The 27,212-nt window shown below is 43.2% G+C and overlaps 1 protein-coding gene and 1 long non-coding RNA gene across 13 annotated transcripts in view; one reads left to right on the top strand and one right to left on the bottom strand.

Moving 5' to 3' along the window:
- Nucleotides 1-26,634, top strand: part of LOC118380649 (mucin-2-like) — a 56,158-nt gene extending 29,524 nt beyond the window's left edge. Inside the window, exons 1-11 of one of the 10 annotated variants that reach the window (XM_052497570.1) lie at nucleotides 11,870-16,253; nucleotides 16,436-16,551; nucleotides 16,653-16,714; nucleotides 16,862-16,992; nucleotides 18,268-18,339; nucleotides 18,787-18,952; nucleotides 21,905-22,060; nucleotides 23,521-23,639; nucleotides 24,068-24,186; nucleotides 24,406-24,543; nucleotides 24,741-26,634. In XM_052497570.1, coding sequence (XP_052353530.1) covers nucleotides 11,870-16,253; nucleotides 16,436-16,551; nucleotides 16,653-16,714; nucleotides 16,862-16,992; nucleotides 18,268-18,339; nucleotides 18,787-18,952; nucleotides 21,905-22,060; nucleotides 23,521-23,639; nucleotides 24,068-24,186; nucleotides 24,406-24,543; nucleotides 24,741-24,785 — 5,508 coding nt within the window. In that variant the 3' untranslated portion in view covers nucleotides 24,786-26,634. Of the gene's footprint in view, nucleotides 1-11,869; nucleotides 16,254-16,435; nucleotides 16,552-16,652; nucleotides 16,715-16,861; nucleotides 16,993-18,267; nucleotides 18,340-18,786; nucleotides 18,953-21,904; nucleotides 22,061-23,520; nucleotides 23,640-24,067; nucleotides 24,187-24,405; nucleotides 24,544-24,740 lie in introns of those variants that run through there. The other 9 variants (XM_052497580.1, XM_052497579.1, XM_052497574.1 and 6 more) reach the window with 9 other exon arrangements.
- LOC127916168 (uncharacterized) lies at nucleotides 740-16,247 on the bottom strand. Of its 3 annotated transcripts, none has more exons than XR_008093666.1 (8): nucleotides 16,134-16,247; nucleotides 11,812-16,043; nucleotides 8,947-10,092; nucleotides 7,732-8,373; nucleotides 6,655-7,158; nucleotides 4,527-4,935; nucleotides 2,003-3,381; nucleotides 740-856 (listed from the first exon to the last, which is right to left on the bottom strand). It is a non-coding gene; the product is annotated as an uncharacterized LOC127916168 (long non-coding RNA). The 3 variants fall into 3 exon arrangements; XR_008093668.1 differs by lacking the exon at nucleotides 16,134-16,247 and having other exon boundaries at nucleotides 11,812-14,267; nucleotides 15,414-15,487; XR_008093667.1 differs by lacking the exon at nucleotides 16,134-16,247 and having other exon boundaries at nucleotides 11,812-14,840; nucleotides 15,414-15,476.
- Nucleotides 26,635-27,212: the final 578 nt, after the last annotated feature.

Here is a 27,212-nt window from a genome sequence, read left to right as displayed (position 1 = left end):
AGAAGCTATTTTCGGTCATAAGAGACGGTGGCAGAAACATTATGTACAAAATAAGTTACAAATAACGTGAAAAAACACACAATAGCACAATTGGTTAGGGGACCGTAAAACGAACAACAAAGCGGCAGCCATCTCTTCCGGCGACATTATATTGGGATGTGAAGTTACAAAAACATTATATTGAAATATTTCATTCAATAAAGGATTGTATTTAACGAGCAAGGAAAATATAGACGATGTGTGGAAAGCAGTCCTAATAATATATTTGTTTTTGTTGAAATAACAGTTAGAAAACTGTACTAATGATTCATTCTCTACCACCCAAAACAGCAAATACAGCCTCATCAACTGATTTCACTATAACATCTAAAGAGAAAATTAATCCACCAACAGATGGGATTACAACATTTAAAATGGGGGTGAAAAACCAAGACAGACTCAAAACAAATATAAATGCATCTGTGAGGAATATGGTGGCAGCAACAAGTGCCTTGCAGGAAATAAAAACCTCACAACCTTCTACGGTTACAAATGAGTCTGCCACAAACAATGAACAATCTTCAGCAGTCAAGGAAGCAAAAATATTGGCCACTACCGTTGGACTCTCATCTACCCAGGGAACTGAAAGTACAACTGCAGAGCCAAATGACTCCACCACTGCAGCTGGAACGACCCTTGAAGATCACATAACAACGTTAGAAATGTCAACAATTCCAGCTGAAACAACTACCATTATTACACAAGAACCATCAGCAAGCCCAGAGACTGTGACAAGCCCATCTCCCACAATCACTTCTGGTCACACATCAGTGCCATCTGAAGTTACAAGTGAGTCTCTAACTAGCACTGCTGGTACCTCAACATCAAGTGAGGCATCAACAACAACTTCTGACGCAAACACATCTGCTGAAGAATCGACAGCGACCTCAGCTGGTTTAACAAGTGCAACTGTGGAAGCTACGTTTTCAACATCGGGAGTGACCATGACACCAGAATACACCAAAGACACAATGGAAACAACTACAGCTATGTCCTCAAGTGTAACAGAAACTTCAACCAGTACCTCGCCGGAAACAAGTCCCTCACAACCTTCTACGATCACCAGTGAGCCTGCCACTACAAATCAACTAACTTCAGCAGTCACGGACGGGCAAATATCTTCCACTACCGTTGGACTCTCATCTACCCAGGGAACTGAAAGTACAACTGCAGAGCCAACTGACTCCACAACTGCAGCGGGAACGACCCTTGAAGATCACACAACGACTTTAGAAATTACAACAATTCCAGCTGAAACAACTACCATTGTTACACAAGAACCATCAGCAAGCCCAGAGACTGTGACAAGCCCATCTCCCACAATCACTTCTGGTCACACAACAGTGCCCTCTGACATTACAAGTGAGTCTCTAACGAGCACTGCTGGTACCTCAACATCAAGTGAGGCATCAACAACAACTTCTGAAGCGAACACATCTACTGAAGAATCGACAGCGACCTCAGCTGGTTTAACAAGTGCAACTGTGGAAGCTATGTTTTCAACATCGGGAGTGACCATGACACCAGAATCAACCAAAGACACAATGGAAACAACTACAGCTATGTCCTCAAGTGTAACAGAAACTTCAACCAGTACCTCGCCGGAAACAAGTCCCTCACAACCTTCTACGATCACAAGTGAGCCTGCCACTACAAATGAACTAACTTCAGCAGTCACGGACGGGCAAATATCTTCCAATACCGTTGGACTCTCATCTACCCAGGGAACTGAAAGTACAACTGCAGAGCCAACTGACTCAACAACTGCAGCTGGAACGACCCTTGAAGATCACATAACAACGTTAGAAATGTCAACAATTCCAGCTGAAACAACTACCATTGTTACACAAGAACCATCAGCAAGCCCAGAGACTGGGACAAGCCCATCTCCCACAATCACTTCTGGTCACACATCAATGCCATCTGAAGTTACAAGTGAGTCTCTAACTAGCACTGCTGGTACCTCAACATCAAGTGAGGCATCAACAACAACTTCTGAAGCAAACACATCTGCTGAAGAATCGACAGCGACCTCAGCTGGTTTAACAAGTGCAACTGTGGAAGCTACGTTTTCAACATCGGGAGTGACCATGACACCAGAATCAACCAAAGACACAATGGAAACAACTACAGCTATGTCCTCAAGTGTAACAGAAACTTCAACCAGTACCTCACCGGAAACAAGTCCCTCACAACCTTCTACGATCACCAGTGAGCCTGCCACTACAAATCAACTAACTTCAGCAGGCACGGACGGGCAAATATCTTCCACTACCGTTGGACTCTCATCTACCCAGGGAACTGAAAGTACAAATGCAGAGCCAACTGACTCCACCACTGCAGCTGGAACGACCCTTGAAGATCACATAACAACGTTAGAAATGTCAACAATTCCAGCTGAAACAACTACCATTGTTACACAAGAACCATCAGCAAGCCCAGAGACTGTGACAAGCCCATCTCCCACAATCACTTCTGGTCACACATCAGTGCCATCTGAAGTTACAAGTGAGTCTCTAACTAGCACTGCTGGTACCTCAACATCAAGTGAGGCATCAACAACAACTTCTGAAGCAAACACATCTGCTGAAGAATCGACAGCGACCTCAGCTGGTTTAACAAGTGCAACTGTGGAAGCTACGTTTTCAACATCGGGAGTGACCATGACACCAGAATCAACCAAAGACACAATGGAAACAACTACAGCTATGTCCTCAAGTGTGACAGAAACTTCAACCAGTACCTCGCCGGAAACAAGTCCCTCACAACCTTCTACGATCACCAGTGAGCCTGCCACTACAAATCAACTAACTTCAGCAGGCACGGACGGGCAAATATCTTCCACTACCGTTGGACTCTCATCTACCCAGGGAACTGAAAGTACAAATGCAGAGCCAACTGACTCCACAACTGCAGCTGGAACGACCCTTGAAGATCACATAACAACGTTAGAAATGTCAACAATTCCAGCTGAAACAACTACCATTGTTACACAAGAACCATCAGCAAGCCCAGAGACTGTGACAAGCCCATCTCCCACAATCACTTCTGGTCACACATCAGTGCCATCTGAAGTTACAAGTGAGTCTCTAACTAGCACTGCTGGTACCTCAACATCAAGTGAGGCATCAACAACAACTTCTGAAGCAAACACATCTGCTGAAGAATCGACAGCGACCTCAGCTGGTTTAACAAGTGCAACTGTGGAAGCTACGTTTTCAACATCGGGAGTGACCATGACACCAGAATCAACCAAAGACACAATGGAAACAACTACAGCTATGTCCTCAAGTGTGACAGAAACTTCAACCAGTACCTCGCCGGAAACAAGTCCCTCACAACCTTCTACGATCACCAGTGAGCCTGCCACTACAAATCAACTAACTTCAGCAGGCACGGACGGGCAAATATCTTCCACTACCATTGGACTCTCATCTACCCAGGGAACTGAAAGTACAACTGCAGAGCCAACTGACTCCACAACTGCAGCGGGAACGACCCTTGAAGATCACATAACAACGTTAGAAATTACAACAATTCCAGCTTTAACAGCTACCATTGTTACACAAGAACCATCAGCTAGCCCAGATACTGTGACAAACCCAACTCCCACAATCACTTCTGGTCACACATCAGTGCCATCTGAAGTTACAAGTGAGTCTCTAACTAGCACTGCTGGTACCTCAACATCAAGTGAGGCATCAACAACAACTTCTGAAGCAAACACATCTGCTGAAGAATCGACAGCGACCTCAGCTGGTTTAACAAGTGCAACTGTGGAAGCTACGTTTTCAACATCGGGAGTGACCATGACACCAGAATCAACCAAAGACACAATGGAAACAACTACAGCTATGTCCTCAAGTGTAACAGAAACTTCAACCAGTACCTCACCGAAACAAGTCCCTCACAACCTTCTACGATCACAAGTGAGCCTGCCACTACAAATGAACTAACTTCAGCAGTCACGGACGGGCAAATATCTTCCAATACCGTTGGACTCTCATCTACCCAGGGAACTGAAAGTACAACTGCAGAGCCAACTGACTCAACAACTGCAGCTGGAACGACCCTTGAAGATCACATAACAACGTTAGAAATGTCAACAATTCCAGCTGAAACAACTACCATTGTTACACAAGAACCATCAGCAAGCCCAGAGACTGGGACAAGCCCATCTCCCACAATCACTTCTGGTCACACATCAATGCCATCTGAAGTTACAAGTGAGTCTCTAACTAGCACTGCTGGTACCTCAACATCAAGTGAGGCATCAACAACAACTTCTGAAGCAAACACATCTGCTGAAGAATCGACAGCGACCTCAGCTGGTTTAACAAGTGCAACTGTGGAAGCTACGTTTTCAACATCGGGAGTGACCATGACACCAGAATCAACCAAAGACACAATGGAAACAACTACAGCTATGTCCTCAAGTGTAACAGAAACTTCAACCAGTACCTCACCGGAAACAAGTCCCTCACAACCTTCTACGATCACCAGTGAGCCTGCCACTACAAATCAACTAACTTCAGCAGGCACGGACGGGCAAATATCTTCCACTACCGTTGGACTCTCATCTACCCAGGGAACTGAAAGTACAAATGCAGAGCCAACTGACTCCACCACTGCAGCTGGAACGACCCTTGAAGATCACATAACAACGTTAGAAATGTCAACAATTCCAGCTGAAACAACTACCATTGTTACACAAGAACCATCAGCAAGCCCAGAGACTGTGACAAGCCCATCTCCCACAATCACTTCTGGTCACACATCAGTGCCATCTGAAGTTACAAGTGAGTCTCTAACTAGCACTGCTGGTACCTCAACATCAAGTGAGGCATCAACAACAACTTCTGAAGCAAACACATCTGCTGAAGAATCGACAGCGACCTCAGCTGGTTTAACAAGTGCAACTGTGGAAGCTATGTTTTCAACATCGGGAGTGACCATGACACCAGAATCAACCAAAGACACAATGGAAACAACTACAGCTATGTCCTCAAGTGTGACAGAAACTTCAACCAGTACCTCACCGGAAACAAGTCCCTCACAACCTTCTACGATCACCAGTGAGCCTGCCACTACAAATCAACTAACTTCAGCAGGCACGGACGGGCAAATATCTTCCACTACCGTTGGACTCTCATCTACCCAGGGAACTGAAAGTACAAATGCAGAGCCAACTGACTCCACAACTGCAGCTGGAACGACCCTTGAAGATCACATAACAACGTTAGAAATGTCAACAATTCCAGCTGAAACAACTACCATTGTTACACAAGAACCATCAGCAAGCCCAGAGACTGTGACAAGCCCATCTCCCACAATCACTTCTGGTCACACATCAGTGCCATCTGAAGTTACAAGTGAGTCTCTAACTAGCACTGCTGGTACCTCAACATCAAGTGAGGCATCAACAACAACTTCTGAAGCAAACACATCTGCTGAAGAATCGACAGCGACCTCAGCTGGTTTAACAAGTGCAACTGTGGAAGCTACGTTTTCAACATCGGGAGTGACCATGACACCAGAATCAACCAAAGACACAATGGAAACAACTACAGCTATGTCCTCAAGTGTGACAGAAACTTCAACCAGTACCTCGACAGAAACAAGTCCCTCACAACCTTCTACGATCACCAGTGAGCCTGCCACTACAAATCAACTAACTTCAGCAGGCACGGACGGGCAAATATCTTCCACTACCTTTGGACTCTCATCTACCCAGGGAACTGAAAGTACAAATACAGAGCCAACTGACTCCACAACTGCAGCTGGAACGACCCTTGAAGATCACATAACAACGTTAGAAATGTCAACAATTCCAGCTGAAACAACTACCATTGTTACACAAGAACCATCAGCTAGCCCAGAGACTGTGACAAGCCCATCTCCCACAATCACTTCTGGTCACACAACAGTGCCCTCTGATGTTACAAGTGAGTCTCTAACTAGCACTGCTGGTACCTCAACATCAAGTGAGGCATCAACAACAACTTCTGAAGCAAACACATCTGCTGAAGAATCGACAGCGACCTCAGCTGGTTTAACAAGTGCAACTGTGGAAGCTACGTTTTCAACATCGGGAGTGACCATGACACCAGAATCAACCAAAGACACAATGGAAACAACTACAGCTATGTCCTCAAGTGTGACAGAAACTTCAACCAGTACCTCGCCGGAAACAAGTCCCTCACAACCTTCTACGATCACCAGTGAGCCTGCCACTACAAATCAACTAACTTCAGCAGGCACGGACGGGCAAATATCTTCCACTACCATTGGACTCTCATCTACCCAGGGAACTGAAAGTACAACTGCAGAGCCAACTGACTCCACAACTGCAGCGGGAACGACCCTTGAAGATCACATAACAACGTTAGAAATTACAACAATTCCAGCTTTAACAGCTACCATTGTTACACAAGAACCATCAGCTAGCCCAGATACTGTGACAAACCCAACTCCCACAATCACTTCTGGTCACACATCAGTGCCCTCTGAAGTTACAAGTGAGTCTCTAACTAGCACTGCTGGTACCTCAACATCAAGTGAGGCATCAACAACAACTTCTGAAGCAAACACATCTGCTGAAGAATCGACAGCGACCTCAGCTGGTTTAACAAGTGCAACTGTGGAAGCTACGTTTTCAACATCGGGAGTGACCATGACACCAGAATCAACCAAAGACACAATGGAAACAACTACAGCTATGTCCTCAAGTGTAACAGAAACTTCAACCAGTACCTCACCGGAAACAAGTCCCTCACAACCTTCTACGATCACCAGTGAGCCTGCCACTACAAATCAACTAACTTCAGCAGTCACGGACGGGCAAATATCTTCCACTACCATTGGACTCTCATCTACCCAGGGAACTGAAAGTACAACTGCAGAGCCAACTGACTCCACAACTGCAGCGGGAACGACCCTTGAAGATCACACAACGACTTTAGAAATTACAACAATTCCAGCTGAAACAGCTACCATTGTTACACAAGAACCATCAGCTAGCCCAGATACTGTGACAAACCCAACTCCCACAATCACTTCTGGTCACACATCAGTGCCATCTGAAGTTACAAGTGAGTCTCTAACTAGCACTGCTGGTACCTCAACATCAAGTGAGGCATCAACAACAACTTCTGAAGCAAACACATCTGCTGAAGAAACGACAGCGACCTCAGCTGGTTTAACAAGTGCAACTGTGGAAGCTACGTTTTCAACATTGGGAGTGACCATGACACCTGGATCAACCGGAGACACAATGGAAACAACTACAGCTATGTCCTCAAGTGTAACAGAAACTTCAACCAGTACCTCGCCGGAAACAAGTCCCTCACAACCTTCTACGATCACAAGTGAGCCTGCCACTACAAATGAACTAACTTCAGCAGTCACGGACGGGCAAATATCTTCCAATACCGTTGGACTCTCATCTACCCAGGGAACTGAAAGTACAACTGCAGAGCCAACTGACTCAACAACTGCAGCTGGAACGACCCTTGAAGATCACATAACAACGTTAGAAATGTCAACAATTCCAGCTGAAACAACTACCATTGTTACACAAGAACCATCAGCAAGCCCAGAGACTGGGACAAGCCCATCTCCCACAATCACTTCTGGTCACACATCAATGCCATCTGAAGTTACAAGTGAGTCTCTAACTAGCACTGCTGGTACCTCAACATCAAGTGAGGCATCAACAACAACTTCTGAAGCAAACACATCTGCTGAAGAATCGACAGCGACCTCAGCTGGTTTAACAAGTGCAACTGTGGAAGCTACGTTTTCAACATCGGGAGTGACCATGACACCAGAATCAACCAAAGACACAATGGAAACAACTACAGCTATGTCCTCAAGTGTAACAGAAACTTCAACCAGTACCTCACCGGAAACAAGTCCCTCACAACCTTCTACGATCACCAGTGAGCCTGCCACTACAAATCAACTAACTTCAGCAGGCACGGACGGGCAAATATCTTCCACTACCGTTGGACTCTCATCTACCCAGGGAACTGAAAGTACAAATGCAGAGCCAACTGACTCCACCACTGCAGCTGGAACGACCCTTGAAGATCACATAACAACGTTAGAAATGTCAACAATTCCAGCTGAAACAACTACCATTGTTACACAAGAACCATCAGCAAGCCCAGAGACTGTGACAAGCCCATCTCCCACAATCACTTCTGGTCACACATCAGTGCCATCTGAAGTTACAAGTGAGTCTCTAACTAGCACTGCTGGTACCTCAACATCAAGTGAGGCATCAACAACAACTTCTGAAGCAAACACATCTGCTGAAGAATCGACAGCGACCTCAGCTGGTTTAACAAGTGCAACTGTGGAAGCTACGTTTTCAACATCGGGAGTGACCATGACACCAGAATCAACCAAAGACACAATGGAAACAACTACAGCTATGTCCTCAAGTGTAACAGAAACTTCAACCAGTACCTCACCGGAAACAAGTCCCTCACAACCTTCTACGGTCACCAGTGAGCCTGCCACTACAAATCAACTAACTTCAGCAGGCACGGACGGGCAAATATCTTCCACTACCATTGGACTCTCATCTACCCAGGGAACTGAAAGTACAACTGCAGAGCCAACTGACTCCACAACTGCAGCTGGAACGACCCTTGAAGATCACACAACGACTTTAGAAATTACAACAATTCCAGCTGAAACAGCTACCATTGTTACACAAGAACCATCAGCTAGCCCAGATACTGTGACAAACCCAACTCCCACAATCACTTCTGGTCACACATCAGTGCCATCTGAAGTTACAAGTGAGTCTCTAACTAGCACTGCTGGTACCTCAACATCAAGTGAGGCATCAACAACAACTTCTGAAGCAAACACATCTGCAGAAAAATCGACAGCGACCTCAGCTGGTTTAACAAGTGCAACTGTGGAAGCTACGTTTTCAACATCGGGAGTGACCATGACACCAGAATCAACCAAAGACACAATGGAAACAACTACAGCTATGTCCTCAAGTGTGACAGAAACTTCAACCAGTACCTCGCCGGAAACAAGTCCCTCACAACCTTCTACGATCACCAGTGAGCCTGCCACTACAAATCAACTAACTTCAGCAGGCACGGACGGGCAAATATCTTCCACTACCATTGGACTCTCATCTACCCAGGGAACTGAAAGTACAAATGCAGAGCCAACTGACTCCACAACTGCAGCTGGAACGACCCTTGAAGATCACATAACAACGTTAGAAATGTCAACAATTCCAGCTGAAACAACTACCATTGTTACACAAGAACCATCAGCTAGCCCAGATACTGTGACAAGCCCATCTCCCACAATCACTTCTGGTCACACATCAGTGCCATCTGAAGTTACAAGTGAGTCTCTAACTAGCACTGCTGGTACCTCAACATCAAGTGAGGCATCAACAACAACTTCTGAAGCAAACACATCTGCTGAAGAATCGACAGCGACCTCAGCTGGTTTAACAAGTGCAACTGTGGAAGCTACGTTTTCAACATCGGGAGTGACCATGACACCAGAATCAACCAAAGACACAATGGAAACAACTACAGCTATGTCCTCAAGTGTGACAGAAACTTCAACCAGTACCTCGCCGGAAACAAGTCCCTCACAACCTTCTACGATCACCAGTGAGCCTGCCACTACAAATCAACTAACTTCAGCAGGCACGGACGGGCAAATATCTTCCACTACCGTTGGACTCTCATCTACCCAGGGAACTGAAAGTACAAATGCAGAGCCAACTGACTCCACAACTGCAGCTGGAACGACCCTTGAAGATCACATAACAACGTTAGAAATGTCAACAATTCCAGCTGAAACAACTACCATTGTTACACAAGAACCATCAGCAAGCCCAGAGACTGTGACAAGCCCATCTCCCACAATCACTTCTGGTCACACATCAGTGCCATCTGAAGTTACAAGTGAGTCTCTAACTAGCACTGCTGGTACCTCAACATCAAGTGAGGCATCAACAACAACTTCTGAAGCAAACACATCTGCTGAAGAATCGACAGCGACCTCAGCTGGTTTAACAAGTGCAACTGTGGAAGCTACGTTTTCAACATCGGGAGTGACCATGACACCAGAATCAACCAAAGACACAATGGAAACAACTACAGCTATGTCCTCAAGTGTGACAGAAACTTCAACCAGTACCTCGCCGGAAACAAGTCCCTCACAACCTTCTACGATCACCAGTGAGCCTGCCACTACAAATCAACTAACTTCAGCAGGCACGGACGGGCAAATATCTTCCACTACCTTTGGACTGTCATCTACCCAGGGAACTGAAAGTACAAATGCAGAGCCAACTGACTCCACAACTGCAGCTGGAACGACCCTTGAAGATCACATAACAACGTTAGAAATGTCAACAATTCCAGCTGAAACAACTACCATTGTTACACAAGAACCTTCAGCTAGCCCAGAGACTGTGACAAGCCCATCTCCCACAATCACTTCTGGTCACACAACAGTGCCCTCTGATGTTACAAGTGAGTCTCTAACTAGCACTGCTGGTACCTCAACATCAAGTGAGGCATCAACAACAACTTCTGAAGCAAACACATCTGCTGAAGAATCGACAGCGACCTCAGCTGGTTTAACAAGTGCAACTGTGGAAGCTACGTTTTCAACATCGGGAGTGACCATGACACCAGAATCAACCAAAGACACAATGGAAACAACTACAGCTATGTCCTCAAGTGTAACAGAAACTTCAACCAGTACCTCACCGGAAACAAGTCCCTCACAACCTTCTACGATCACAAGTGAGCCTGCCACTACAAATGAACTAACTTCAGCAGTCACGGACGGGCAAATATCTTCCAATACCGTTGGACTCTCATCTACCCAGGGAACTGAAAGTACAACTGCAGAGCCAACTGACTCAACAACTGCAGCTGGAACGACCCTTGAAGATCACATAACAACGTTAGAAATGTCAACAATTCCAGCTGAAACAACTACCATTGTTACACAAGAACCATCAGCAAGCCCAGAGACTGTGACAAACCCATCTCCCACAATCACTTCTGGTCACACATCAGTGCCATCTGAAGTTACAAGTGAGTCTCTAACTAGCACTGCTGGTACCTCAACATCAAGTGAGGCATCAACAACAACTTCTGAAGCAAACACATCTGCTGAAGAATCAACAGCGACCTCAGCTGGTTTAACAAGTGCAACTGTGGAAGCTACGTTTTCAACATCGGGAGTGACCATGACACCAGAATCAACCAAAGACACAATGGAAACAACTACAGCTATGTCCTCAAGTGTAACAGAAACTTCAACCAGTACCTCGCCGGAAACAAGTCCCTCACAACCTTCTACGATCACCAGTGAGCCTGCCACTACAAATCAACTAACTTCAGCAGGCACGGACGGGCAAATATCTTCCACTACCATTGGACTCTCATCTACCCAGGGAACTGAAAGTGCAACTGCAGAGCCAACTGACTCCACAACTGCAGCGGGAACGACCCTTGAAGATCACATAACAACGTTAGAAATTACAACAATTCCAGCTTTAACAGCTACCATTGTTACACAAGAACCATCAGCTAGCCCAGATACTGTGACAAACCCAACTCCCACAATCACTTCTGGTCACACATCAGTGCTATCTGAAGTTACAAGTGAGTCTCTAACTAGCACTGCTGGTACCTCAACATCAAGTGAGGCATCAACAACAACTTCTGAAGCAAACACATCTGCTGAAGAATCGACAGCGACCTCAGCTGGTTTAACAAGTGGAACTGTGGAAGCTACGTTTTCAACATCGGGAGTGACCATGACACCAGAATCAACCAAAGACACAATGGAAACAACTACAGCTATGTCCTCAAGTGTAACAGAAACTTCAACCAGTACCTCACCGGAAACAAGTCCCTCACAACCTTCTACGATCACCAGTGAGCCTGCCACTACAAATCAACTAACTTCAGCAGTCACGGACGGGCAAATATCTTCCACTACCATTGGACTCTCATCTACCCAGGGAACTGAAAGTACAACTGCAGAGCCAACTGACTCCACAACTGCAGCGGGAACGACCCTTGAAGATCACACAACGACTTTAGAAATTACAACAATTCCAGCTGAAACAGCTACCATTGTTACACAAGAACCATCAGCTAGCCCAGATACTGTGACAAACCCAACTCCCACAATCACTTCTGGTCACACATCAGTGCCATCTGAAGTTACAAGTGAGTCTCTAACTAGCACTGCTGGTACCTCAACATCAAGTGAGGCATCAACAACAACTTCTGAAGCAAACACATCTGCTGAAGAATCGACAGCGACCTCAGCTGGTTTAACAAGTGCAACTGTGGAAGCTACGTTTTCAACATCGGGAGTGACCATGACACCAGAATCAACCAAAGACACAATGGAAACAACTACAGCTATGTCCTCAAGTGTAACAGAAACTTCAACCAGTACCTCACCGGAAACAAGTCCCTCACAACCTTCTACGATCACCAGTGAGCCTGCCACTACAAATCAACTAACTTCAGCAGGCACGGACGGGCAAATATCTTCCACTACCGTTGGACTCTCATCTACCCAGGGAACTGAAAGTACAAATGCAGAGCCAACTGACTCCACCACTGCAGCTGGAACGACCCTTGAAGATCACATAACAACGTTAGAAATGTCAACAATTCCAGCTGAAACAACTACCATTGTTACACAAGAACCATCAGCAAGCCCAGAGACTGTGACAAGCCCATCTCCCACAATCACTTCTGGTCACACATCAGTGCCATCTGAAGTTACAAGTGAGTCTCTAACTAGCACTGCTGGTACCTCAACATCAAGTGAGGCATCAACAACAACTTCTGAAGCAAACACATCTGCTGAAGAATCGACAGCGACCTCAGCTGGTTTAACAAGTGCAACTGTGGAAGCTACGTTTTCAACATCGGGAGTGACCATGACACCAGAATCAACCAAAGACACAATGGAAACAACTACAGCTATGTCCTCAAGTGTGACAGAAACTTCAACCAGTACCTCGCCGGAAACAAGTCCCTCACAACCTTCTACGATCACCAGTGAGCCTGCCACTACAAATCAACTAACTTCAGCAGGCACGGACGGGCAAATATCTTCCACTACCATTGGACTCTCATCTACCCAGGGAACTGAAAGTACAACTGCAGAGCCAACTGACTCAACAACTGCAGCTGGAACGACCCTTGAAGATCACATAACAACGTTAGAAATGTCAACAATTCCAGCTGAAACAACTACCATTGTTACACAAGAACCATCAGCAAGCCCAGAGACTGTGACAAGCCCATCTCCCACAATCACTTCTGGTCACACATCAGTGCCATCTGAAGTTACAAGTGAGTCTCTAACTAGCACTGCTGGTACCTCAACATCAAGTGAGGCATCAACAACAACTTCTGAAGCAAACACATCTGCTGAAGAATCGACAGCGACCTCAGCTGGTTTAACAAGTGGAACTGTGGAAGCTACGTTTTCAACATCGGGAGTGACCATGACACCAGAATCAACCAAAGACACAATGGAAACAACTACAGCTATGTCCTCAAGTGTAACAGAAACTTCAACCAGTACCTCACCGGAAACAAGTCCCTCACAACCTTCTACGATCACCAGTGAGCCTGCCACTACAAATCAACTAACTTCAGCAGTCACGGACGGGCAAATATCTTCCACTACCATTGGACTCTCATCTACCCAGGGAACTGAAAGTACAACTGCAGAGCCAACTGACTCCACAACTGCAGCGGGAACGACCCTTGAAGATCACACAACGACTTTAGAAATTACAACAATTCCAGCTGAAACAGCTACCATTGTTACACAAGAACCATCAGCAAGCCCAGAGACTGTGACAAGCCCATCTCCCACAATCACTTCTGGTCACACATCAGTGCCATCTGAAGTTACAAGTGAGTCTCTAACTAGCACTGCTGGTACCTCAACATCAAGTGAGGCATCAACAACAACTTCTGAAGCAAACACATCTGCTGAAGAATCGACAGCGACCTCAGCTGGTTTAACAAGTGCAACTGTGGAAGCTACGTTTTCAACATCGGGAGTGACCATGACACCAGAATCAACCAAAGACACAATGGAAACAACTACAGCTATGTCCTCAAGTGTAACAGAAACTTCAACCAGTACCTCGCCGGAAACAAGTCCCTCACAACCTTCTACGATCACCAGAGAGCCTGCCGCTACAAATGAACTAACTTCAGCAGTCACGGACGGGCAAATATCTTCCACTACCGTTGGACTCTCATCTACCCAGGGAACTGAAAGTACAACTGCAGAGCCAACTGACTCCACAACTGCAGCGGGAACGACCCTTGAAGATCACACAACAACTTTAGAAATTACAACAATTCCAGCTGAATCAACTACCATTGTTACACAAGAACCATCAGCTAGCCCAGATACTGTGACAAACACATCTCCCACAATCACTTCTGGTCACACATCAGTGCCATCTGACATTACAAGTGAGTCTCTAACTAGCACTGCTGGTACCTCAACATCAAGTGAGGCATCAACAACAACTTCTGAAGCAAACACATCTGCTGAAGAATCGACAGCGACCTCAGCTGGTTTAACAAGTGCAGCTGTGGAAGCTACGTTTTCAACATCGGGAGTGACCATGACACCAGAATCAACCGGAGACACAATGGAAACAACTACAGCTATGTCCTCAAGTGTAACAGAAACTTCAACCAGTACCTCGCCGGAAACAAGTCCCTCACAACCTTCTACGATCACCAGTGAGCCTGCCACTACAAATCAACTAACTTCAGCAGTCACGGACGGGCAAATATATTCCACTACCGTTGGACTCTCATCTACCCAGGGAACTGAAACTACAACTGCAGAGCCAACTGACTCAACAACTGCAGCTGGAACGACTCTTGAAGATCACATAACAACGTTAGAAATGTCAACAATTCCAGCTGAAACAACTACCATTGTTACACAAGAACCATCAGCAAGCCCAGAGACTGTGACAAGCCCAACTCCCACAATCACTTCTGGTCACACATCAGTGCCATCTGGAGTTACAAGTGAGTCTCTAACTAGCACTGCTGGTACCTCAACATCAAGTGAGGCATCAACAACAACTTCTGAAGCAAACACATCTGCTGAAGAATCGACAGCGACCTCAGCTGGTTTAACAAGTGCAGCTGTGGAAGCTACGTTTTCAACATCGGGAGTGACCATGACACCAGAATCAACCGGAGACACAATGGAAACAACTACAGCTATGTCCTCAAGTGTAACAGAAACTTCAACCAGTACCTCGACGGAAACAAGTCCCTCACAACCTTCTACGATTACCAGTGAGCCTGCCACTACAAATGAACTAACTTCAGCAGTCACGGACGGGCAAATATCTCCCACTACCGTTGGAGTCTCATCTACCCAAGGAACTGAAAGTACAACTGCAGAGCCAACTGACTCCACAACTGCAGCGGGAATGACCCTTGAAGATCACACAACAACGTTAGAAATGTCAACAATTCCAGCTGAAACAATGACCATTAATACACAAGGACCATCAACTAGCCCAACGATAGAAGCAATAACCACAACACAGTCTCCAACTCCCACATCTACCACACCCTTTCTAACTACTCAAACTACATTACCTTTCACAACCACACCCAACACACCATCAACTACCCCAACTATCACACCTTCTACAACCACCCTAATTACATCAACTACCGCACCTTCCACACCTCCAACGACATTAACTACATCAACTACACCTACCACACCTTCTCCAACTACCCTAACTACATCAACTACACATTCTACTACACCTATCCCACCTGCCCCTTCTACTACACCTATCCCAACTACCCCTTCTACTACCCCTTCTACTACACCTAACCTAACTACAACACCTACCCCTTATACTACACCTATCCCAACTACCCCTTCTAATACACCTACCCATTCTACTACACCTACCCCAACTATCCCTTATACTACACCTATCCCAACTACCCCTTCTAATACACCTACCCCTTCTACTACACCTACTTCAACTACCCCAACTAACCCTTCTACTGCATCCAGTCCAACTTCTACAACTGCATCTGCTTCATTGACGTCAACTTCACTCTCAACAACTGGACCTCCGATAATTGTGACTGTGGGTGAGTGATCACATGACCTGACCAGGAAATACTCTGTGATACTACTAGGGCTTGGAGGTTTTTTGTCAGTAAAAAACTGCCAGTCCTATGGAATATACTGTCCTGGTTTATCTAACTACTACTGGTCCATAAATTGTCTAATTGTTGTTCCTTATCGTCCTATTCATGTCAATGAACTACAGACACTATTGAAGTGTCAACAGATGTCACTGTTAGACTCAACAAAACATTTAAAGAAGAATACAGTCACCCGTCAACACAGGAATACCAAGATTTCACAAAAAATTTCACCAACGATGTAAGTGCCTAATTTACATACTCTTTTTTAATGATACATGTATAATCTTAATGAGCTCATTAATAGTAACTAACTGAGCTATAACGACTTATGTTTTCCAGATGACCTTACTGTACAACCGCACTATTAACAATTTTATCGGCATAGTAATAATAGGACTCAGGTATGTGAACATTTGAGGAAACGTCGCAACAAAGAGGCAGTATGCATGTACATTAAACACTTACTTTAAAAGGTTAGTTGAACCTCTTTTTAAAACGTCTATTTAAAATGTGGAACCTTTTTTTGGAATCTCTTCGTTCTCTTTCAGGAATGGCAGTGTAGTGGTGGAGCATGTGGTTCTACTGCGCATAGAGAATGGGAAGAACCTAAGTAATGAGATTGCTGAGTCAGAAAAACAAATCAAGGACATTCTCAATGCGGCCAAAAACTGCACCACAGGTCAGTAACTGACTACAAATAAAATCAAATCAAAATCCAATCAAATTTATTTATATAGCCCTTTTTACATCAGCTGATATCTCAAAGTGCTGTACAGAAACCCAGCCTAAAACTCAAAACAGCAAGCTTGCCGGTGTAGAAGCAGGGTGGCTTGGAAAAAGCCACCCTAGAAAGGCCAAAACCTCAGAAGAAACCTAGAGAGGAACCAGCCTATGAGGGGTGGCTAGTCCTCTTCTGGCTGTGCCGGGTGGAGATTATAACAGAACATGGCCAAAATGTTCAAATGTTCATAAATGATCAGCATGGTCAAATAATAATAATCACAGTAGTTGTTGAGGGTGCAACAAGTCAGCATCTCAGGAGTAAGTGTCAGCTGGCTTTTCGTAGCCGATCATTGAGAGTATCTCTACCGCTCTTGCTGTCTCTAGAGAGTTGAAAACAGCAGGTCTGGGACAGGTAGCATGTCCGGTGAACAGGTCAGGGTTCCATAGCCGCAGGTAGAACAGTTGAAACTGGATCAGCAGCAGGGCCGGGTGGACTGGGGACAGGAAGGAGTCATCATGCCAGGTAGTCCTGAGGCATGGTCCGAGGGCTCAGGTCCTCCTCCGCCGAGAGAGAAAGAAAGAAAGAAAAAAATTGAGAGAGCATACTTAAATTCACACAGGACACCGGATAAGACAGGAGAAGTACTCAAAATATAACAGACTGACCCTAGCCCCCCGACACATAAACTACTGCAGCATAAATACTGGAGGCTGAGACAGGAGGGGTCAGGAGACACTGTGGCCCCATCCTATGATACCCCTGGACATGGCCAAACAGGATATAACCCCACCCAATTTGCCAAAGCACAGCCCCCACAACACTAGAGGGATATCTTCAACCACCAACTTACCATCCTGAGACAAGGCCGAGTATAGCTAGTCAGACTACAGACACTTACGATATTAGAAACCGGTTAAGTAGGCCAGAGCGAAACACTCTGAATTTATGAATGGACAATCTGTCAATGTTCTGAATTTCGGAACACCCCGAGAGCGTACTCTGGCATTCATGATTTGAATTAACGATCACACCCAACGTTGTTAAAATCACATATTATCCCTGGGTTAGCTGACCAATGTGTATGAAATTAAAGAAAAGTAAGGAGAATTACCACTCGTAAACTTTATATTGACAAAAAAATTATACTGCGTTATTAAAAGAGGGTATTATTGACAAATCACGTGTCAAATCATTTGTTTTGTATAACAAACCTTTCTGTTTTATTCACAGGCCAAGTAGGCTGTATTGGGGTGGACATAATTGGAGATGTCATAGTAAAAAATTCCACATTTGATAAAGAATGTAAGTACACTAAAGCCTATATTTGTGAGTCCACACCAGGGTATCTATGGATATCCTTTCAACACATTTTAGTGAATGAGGTTATACTGTAAAGCTGTTCCTACCAGGGTTGGGGTCGTTACTGTAATTCAGAACACCAAGAGTGTGCAAAACTGTCACCAAGGCAAAAGTTGGCTACTTTCAAGAATTTAAAATAATAACATGTTTTGAATTGTTTAACACTTTTTGGTTACTACATTATTCCATATGTGTTATTTCATCGTTTTGATGTCGTCACTATTATTTATCAATGTAGAAAATAGTACAAATAAAGAAAGACCCTTGAATGAGTAGGTTTGTTCAAACCTTTGAAAAATTCCAATTCATCTCCTGCATTGACTTTTAACTTAACATACTTTTGGACTTTGAACTTAATATTGTTTTTAACTTACCATCGTCTTTGTGTAGCGGTATGCGACACGGCCAAACTAGATAAGGACTTGAGGATATACTACCATGCAGCACAAATAGATGGGCGACTGGTCTGTGTCTCTCCCTGTGCCCCCGGACACAACAGGGAAAAGAACTGCAACACCGGCACCTGTAGTATGTCAAGGGACGGTCCGGTCTGCAGGTAAGAGTATTACCTCTTATGACTTGTTATAACATACAACATATAGACAACATACAACATATAGACAACATACAACATATAGACAACATAAAGACAACATACAACATATAGACAACATAAAGACAACATACAACATATAGACAACATACAACATATAGACAACATACAACATATAGACAACATATAGACAACATACAACATATAGACAACATACAACATATAGACAACATATAGACAACATACAACATATAGACAACATACAACATATAGACAACATACAACATATAGACAACATACAACATACAACATATATACAACATATATACAACATATATACAACATACAACATATATACAACATATAGACAACATACAACATGTATACAACATATAGACAACATACAACATATATACAACATATAGACAACATACAACATATAGACAACATACAACATATAGACAACATACAACATATAGACAACATACAACATATAGACAACATACAATATATAGACAACATACAACATATAGACAACATATAGACAACATACAACATATAGACAACATACAACATATAGACAACATACAACATATAGACAACATACAACATACAACATACAACATATAGACAACATACAACATATATACAACATATAGACAACATACAACATATAGACAACATACAACATATAGACAACACACAACATATAGACAACATACAACATATAGACAACATACAACATACAACATATAGACAACATACAACATATAGACAACATACAACATATAGCCAACACATAACAAAAAGCCAACATATAACATATAGCCAACATATAACATATAGCCAACATACAACATATAGCCAACATACAACATATAGACAACATACAACATATATACAACATATAGACAACATACAACATATATACAACATATAGACAACATACAACATATAGACAACATACAACATATAGACAACACACAACATATAGACAACATACAACATATAGACAACATACAACATACAACATATAGACAACATACAACATATAGCCAACATACAACATATAGCCAACACATAACAAAAAGCCAACATATAACATATAGCCAACATACAACATATAGCCAACATACAACATATAGACAACATACAACATATAGACAACATACAACATATAGACAACATACAACATATAACCAATACGCTAAATATAGCCAACACACAACATATAGCCAACATACAACATATAGCCAACATACAACATTTACATTTTACATTTAAGTCATTTAGCAGACGCTCTTATCCACATATAGCCAACATACAACATATAGCCAACATACAACATATAGACAACATACAACATATATCCAACATACAACATATAACCAACATACAACATATAGCCAACATACAACATATTTACATTTACATTTACATTTAAGTCATTTAGCAGACGCTCTTATCCAGAGCGACTTACAACATACAACATATAACCAATACGCTAAATATAGCCAACACACAACATATAGCCAACATACAACATATAGACAACATACAACATATAGCCAACATACAACATATAGCCAACACACTAAATATAGCCAACATACTACATATACAACATATAGCCAACATACAACATATCGTCAACATACAACACATACAACATACAACATATCGCCAACATACTAGCCAACATATAGCACACATACAACATATAGCCAACACACTAAATATAGCCAACATACTAAATATAGCCAACATACAACATATAGCCAACATACAACATATAGACAACATACAACATACAGCCAACATACAACATATAGCTAACACACTAAATATAGCCAACATACTACATATACAACATATAGCCAACATACAACACATACAACATATCGTCAACATACAACACATACAACATACAACATATCGCCAACATACTAGCCAACATATAGCACACATACAACATATAGCCAACACACTAAATATAGCCAACATACTAAATATAGCCAACATACTACATATAGCCAACATACAACAAATAGCCAACATACAACATATAGCCAACACACTAAATATAGCCAACATACTAAATATAGCCAACATACTACATATAGCCAACATACAACATATAGCCAACATACAACATATAGCCAACACACTAAATATAGCCAACATACTAAATATAGCCAACATACTACATATAGCCAACATACAACATATAGCCAACACACTAAATATAGCCAACATACTAAATATAGCCAACATACTAAATATAGCCAACATACTACATATACAAAACATAGCCAACATACAACACATACAACATATAGCCAACATACAACAAATCGCCAACATACAACATATCTCCAACATACAACATATAGCTAACATACAACATATAGCCAACATACAACATATAGCCAACATACTAAATATAGCCAACATACTAAATATAGCCAACATACTACATATACAACACATAGACAACATACAACATTAACAACATATACCCAACATACAACACATACAACATATAGCCAACATACTAAATATAGCCAACATACTACATATACAACACATCGCCAACATACAACACATACAACATATCGCCAACATACTACATATACAACACATCGCCAACATACAACATATAGCCAACATACAACATATAGCCAACATACAACACATACAACATATCGCCAACATACAACACATACAACACATCGCCAACATACAACACATACAACACATCGCCAACATACAACATATAGCCAACATACAACACATACAACATATCGCCAACATACAACATATCGCCAACATACAACATATAGCCAACATACAACATATAGCCAACATACTAGCCAACATAGAGCCGACATAAAACCAGCACAATGACTCCACTTAACCCTCCATCCTTCTGTGTCCCATCCACCATCCACACAGATGTAACCAGGACAACTGGTACCTAGACTCTGATTGCTTCGGTCCTATCCTGAAGAGGGACCTCTTTGCCGCGCTACTGACCCTGGCAGGACTGGTGATAGCAGCCGCGGGGGTCATGGTGGTCTATGTGCCCTGGCATAGACGACAATTACATAGGTGAGACTGACTACACATCAACACAGTAGCTAAAAATATCAGGGACAACATAAAGAGTGACATAAATGTTTACGTGCAGTAAGTGAAGCATTCACCATCTAGTCATGAGAGAAGCCTTCACCATCTATTCATGAGAGATCCCTTCACCACCTTGTCACGAGACAAGCCTTCACCACCAAGTCACGAGACAAGCCTTCACCATCTAGTCACGAGACAAGCCTTCACCATCTAGTCACGAGAGAAGCCTTCACCATCTATTCACGAGAGAAGCCTTCACCATCTAGTCACGAGACAAGCCTTCACCATCTAATCACGAGAGAACCTAGCCTTCACCATCCTAGTCACGAGACAAGCCTTCACCATCTATTCATGAGAGATCCCTTCACCACCTAGTCACGAGACAAGCCTTCACCACCAAGTCACGAGAGAAGCCTTCACCATCTAGTCACGAGACAAGCCTTCACCACCTAGTCACGAGACAAGCCTTCACCATCTAGTCACAAGACAAGCCTTCACCATCTAGTCACGAGACAAGCCTTCACCATCTAGTCACAAGAGACAAGCCTTCACCATCTAGTCACGAGACAAGCCTTCACCACCTAGTCACGAGACAAGCCTTCACCATCTAGTCACAAGAGACAAGCCTTCACCATCTAGTCACGAGACAAGCCTAGTCACCACCATCTAGTCACGAGACAAGTCACAAGACAAGCCTTCACCACCTAGTCACGAGACAAGCCTTCACCACTAGTCACGAGAGAAGCCTTCAGTCACAAGACAAGCCTTCACATCTAGCCTTCACCATCTAGTCACGAGACAAGCCTTCACCATCTAGTCACGAGACAAGCCTTCACCACCTAGTCACGAGACAAGCCTTCACCACCTAGTCACAAGCCTTCAGTCACAAGCCTTCACCACCTAGTCACGAGACAAGCCTTCACCACCTAGTCACGAGACAAGCCTTCACCATCTAGTCACGAGACAAGCCTTCACCACCTAGTCACGAGACAAGCCTTCACCACCTAGTCACGAGACAAGCCTTCACCATCTAGTCACGAGACAAGCCTTCACCACCTAGTCACGAGACAAGCCTTCACCACCTAGTCACGAGACAAGCCTTCACCATCTAGTCACGAGACAAGCCTTCACCACCTAGTCACGAGACAAGCCTTCACCATCTAGTCACGAGTGAACCCTTCACTATCTAGTCACGAGAGAAGCTAATGTGTAGATTTGTAAAGCTAAAACAACAGGAGTAAGATGTTGGCACAGACAACAAGCCTGTAGGTGAAACACAAAATATGTATTACAAAGCTATGCATTTGTTTAGAATTTGGATATGATGATATATTAGCAATCAATGACACCAACCAATAATTCTTCTCAAAACAATGATCATACCACGATGATCAGCAATGTACGGTCATAAAGTGAGTTTCTTCTCTCCCCCTTTCTTTCAGGGTGAAAGATATCCATACTGGACAAGTTAACCAGTGGCTGGAGGAAGACTTTGAATGGCCCAACAGGCCAAATATAGGTGGACACTTGGTTGGTTCAAGTAGTACCACAGTCCTAACAGGTACACTGTCTAAAGCCTATTCTGCCTCACCTGTCATAGGGTATTGCTCGAATTGTGTTTTAAGGGGTACATTTATAATATGCCATTCTTATATTATTTTACTTTTATCTGACCTAGTTTTGATTCTGTGATCTTTTATGATCCTATTCTGGATGCTCTATTTCTTAGTGTTTGAAATTGAACACTGTATTCCTGAAGAAGAACTTGTCAGTGAGCATTTCTCTGTATTGTTTGCACCTGCTGTTTTCCTGTGGACGTAACACATAAACTTTGATTTCATTTTACTTTAAAAAGTATGGCTTAATGCTACCCCTTCCAGAAAATTTATTTTAAAATATTCTTATCTGTAGAGTACCTTGGCATGTTTTAAAACATGAGTATCTTCAGTGGACCGTTTGTAAATATCATTTTTGTCCCCTTTTATACAGAGAATGAGCCTAACCCACCTTATGGGGGCCGAGTGGCCTTGCAGTACGACGCAGAGGGAGATTCCCTGTCATCCTCCAGTACAAGGCTGCCGTCTCCCTACCATGGAACACAGGCACAGGTGGGGATCTATTTTAGGTATCCTAGATGCCATCTCCTGCTGTGGTGCCTTTGAGCAAGGCACTTGACATAACCCATGGCTCACCCTTGTTTCCGACCCCTCCGTGTGTGTGGGAGACGAGTGCATGTTACTTAAACGGTTTAAAGGCAACATTTAAAAAAAATTCCATGTTCTGAAAATGACAATGGACAGTCAAGTCTTCTATTTCTTCTTCAAAAGGTGTCCAGGAGGCCTGAGATCATCTGCCATGACTACAGTTCCTGGGGTGCTGATAGGGACGCCATTCAAGTCATACAGACTACTGCCACCTCGTCAGGGCAGCATTTTACATTGAGTGACCCTGGCAGCCAATCAGAGGTGGGAATGGAATGTTCATCATAATGCTGTCAAATATGTATGTAATAGGTATGGGTGGCCCTCGTGAATTGTTTCAGCCTTCTGGGTGTGCTCTTTCCAAGTAAATTACTACATGATTGAGGACACACAGAGGAGCTAGTGATCACTTTAGAAACCTATTCCATACTCAAATACCTGTTTTAAATATTTCCTGACAGCTTAGGATCAGCATACCGGAGATACGGACTTACTCTGAGATCTAGTGGGACATCCTCAACTCTTAAAAAAATAGAACTGGACAAAGAACAGGTTTCTCATCGACCACGGAATAAAGCAGAAAGAAAAAGCATCTCTTAACGGACAGTCTCCTCTTTGGGAGCGAAGCCTGAATAACGGTTGTGGGATGATTATTAACACTACACAGGATTGTCCAACGAAGCATGGAGTCACTGATACAGGAGGATGTGAACTCCAACCTCAGCTTCATTAATGGAATAATCTGCTCTCAAATCAATCAACCTATCAGAATATCAGGAAACAACATGTTTTAAATGCTCTACTTCAGTGACGCATGTTTACAATAAATCTGCACAATGATATATGTTGCTTGTACCAGTTTACCAATTAGCATGGCTTCTTTTGCACTTTAATACCACAACAAATTAATGTAAATAATGTTGTAATATCACATGTATATAACAATCTGTCTTTATATAGAACAGACATTGCACTGTGGTAGTTCTTATAAAATCAAAACATTTTTTAAATGTGTACCAAAAACTAAAAACTTTCCAGACTCATATTTGTAAACTGCATAATGTCAAACCAATAATACAATATTGTATCACACATAAATAGAACAATAAACGCATCTGATGAAATTGGCAGTCAAATGAACAGTGAATGAAGGCCAAAGTGAGCCATTTCTAATCAGTGCCGCATTCTCTTGATCTTGTTGTTTGGCTGCATGTTCAACGTTCTTTGGCTGTGCTCTCATCTCATCTTTTCCTGTGCTCAAGCTCTAATTTATGTTACTCCTACTTTGCCTTTAGTTCTAACTCCCTCGGTTGAACATCTACGGGACTCACCCCACTACCCGTAGCACCCTTATCATCAGTCCTCCACCAGCACTCAGCACTTTGACTACTGCTTTTGGATTGCCTGATGCCACTTTGATGTCATAATTCTTAGCGATGATGAGCAGATTCACCTTCGTACATGTATCTATCTCCCATGTAGGGTTTTCCACAAATGCTTCCAATGAGCCTGTGTGATTTTGCAACTTATAAAATGATTCCACTAGTCTTATAACCCATTAGGGTGGATGTCAGTGACAGCAACTCTACCACAAAAGTGTATTTTGAACACTCAAATATCTGAGCACAGCAGAGCCTCATAGTCTGAGATTAGAGCAACTATCACAGGAAACAAAATCCCGGACGAGCCCCCTTTCTGTTACGTTCCCCAGCAAGAAACCAAAACATTTCACTCAAACAGAAGGAGGAACTAACAAAGAGTCACTAACAACCAGAACAAAAGGGAAGCGGGGATGATCATCTAAAAGATTGTTTTTAGGGATATCTAATAGTGAGCGCCAACTGACGGTGTTAATCCTTCACATCTCTCAAGACAACTGGAACACTGGGCCAGCACAGGTGAAACACCTTCCGACTAAAGAGATGAACAAGCCAGCACAGGTGAAACACTGTTAGAGGAAATTATGGTTGAAATGACTAATTATGTATACATTCCAATCAGAACTGACTAGTCCAAATGCTATAATGTACTGAACATGTGAATTTTCTCTCTTGCTCCCATTCCCAATTGTATATAATGTAGTCAGGAGTTTAGTAACAATGAAGGTCTGTTCCTTAGTTCATACATTTGTACAATCTCCAGGTGGTAGGAACGGCCCATCTCCAGGCTGTCTAGAATGTTGATTTATACTGACTGGCCTTGACTTCGTGCTGATAACGCGAAGGCTCGAGAGCTAGAGGGCCCCTCTACTTGTGATATAGATAGAACGTTTAGAAAACGCTGACGTCATTTTCAATTTATAACCTGTGGAAATATGTGTATGTGGTTAGTACTCTCTGGAATTAAACGCTCTTACCTGGCTTTTAAGACTGGTCTCGATCTACTTCATGCATAATTAATGAACTTACACCTCATTAATGACTGAGAGAGAGTGTGAAATTGATTTTGGGTATAGAACATATAGGAATTTAGAAATTCCACTATCAAACACCTTCCGACTAAAGAGATGGACAAGCCAGCACAGGTGAAACACCTTCCGACTAAAGAGATGGACAAGCCAGCACAGGTGAAACACCTTCCGACTAAAGAGATGGACAAGCCAGCACAGGTGAAACACCTTCCGACTAAAGAGATGGACAAGCCAGCACAGGTGAAACACCTTCCGACTAAAGAGATGGACAAGCCAGCACAGGTGAAAAACCTTCCGACTAAAGAGATTGACAAGCCAGCACAGGTGAAACACATACTGACTAAAGAGATGGACAAGCCTGCACAGGTGAAACACATACTGACTAAAGAGATGGACAAGCCTGCACAGGTGAAACACATACTGACTAAAGAGATGGACAAGCCTGCACAGGTGAAACACATACTGACTAAAGAGATGGACAAGCCTGCACAGGTGAAAAACCTTCCGACTAAAGAGATTGACA

This window comes from Oncorhynchus keta, chromosome 35 (assembly GCF_023373465.1).
Source record: "Oncorhynchus keta strain PuntledgeMale-10-30-2019 chromosome 35, Oket_V2, whole genome shotgun sequence".
Classification (NCBI taxonomy): Eukaryota; Metazoa; Chordata; class Actinopteri; order Salmoniformes; family Salmonidae; genus Oncorhynchus; species Oncorhynchus keta.
The sequence above is the reverse complement of the archived record's forward strand: the minus strand, read 5'-3'. Positions and strand labels throughout refer to the sequence as shown.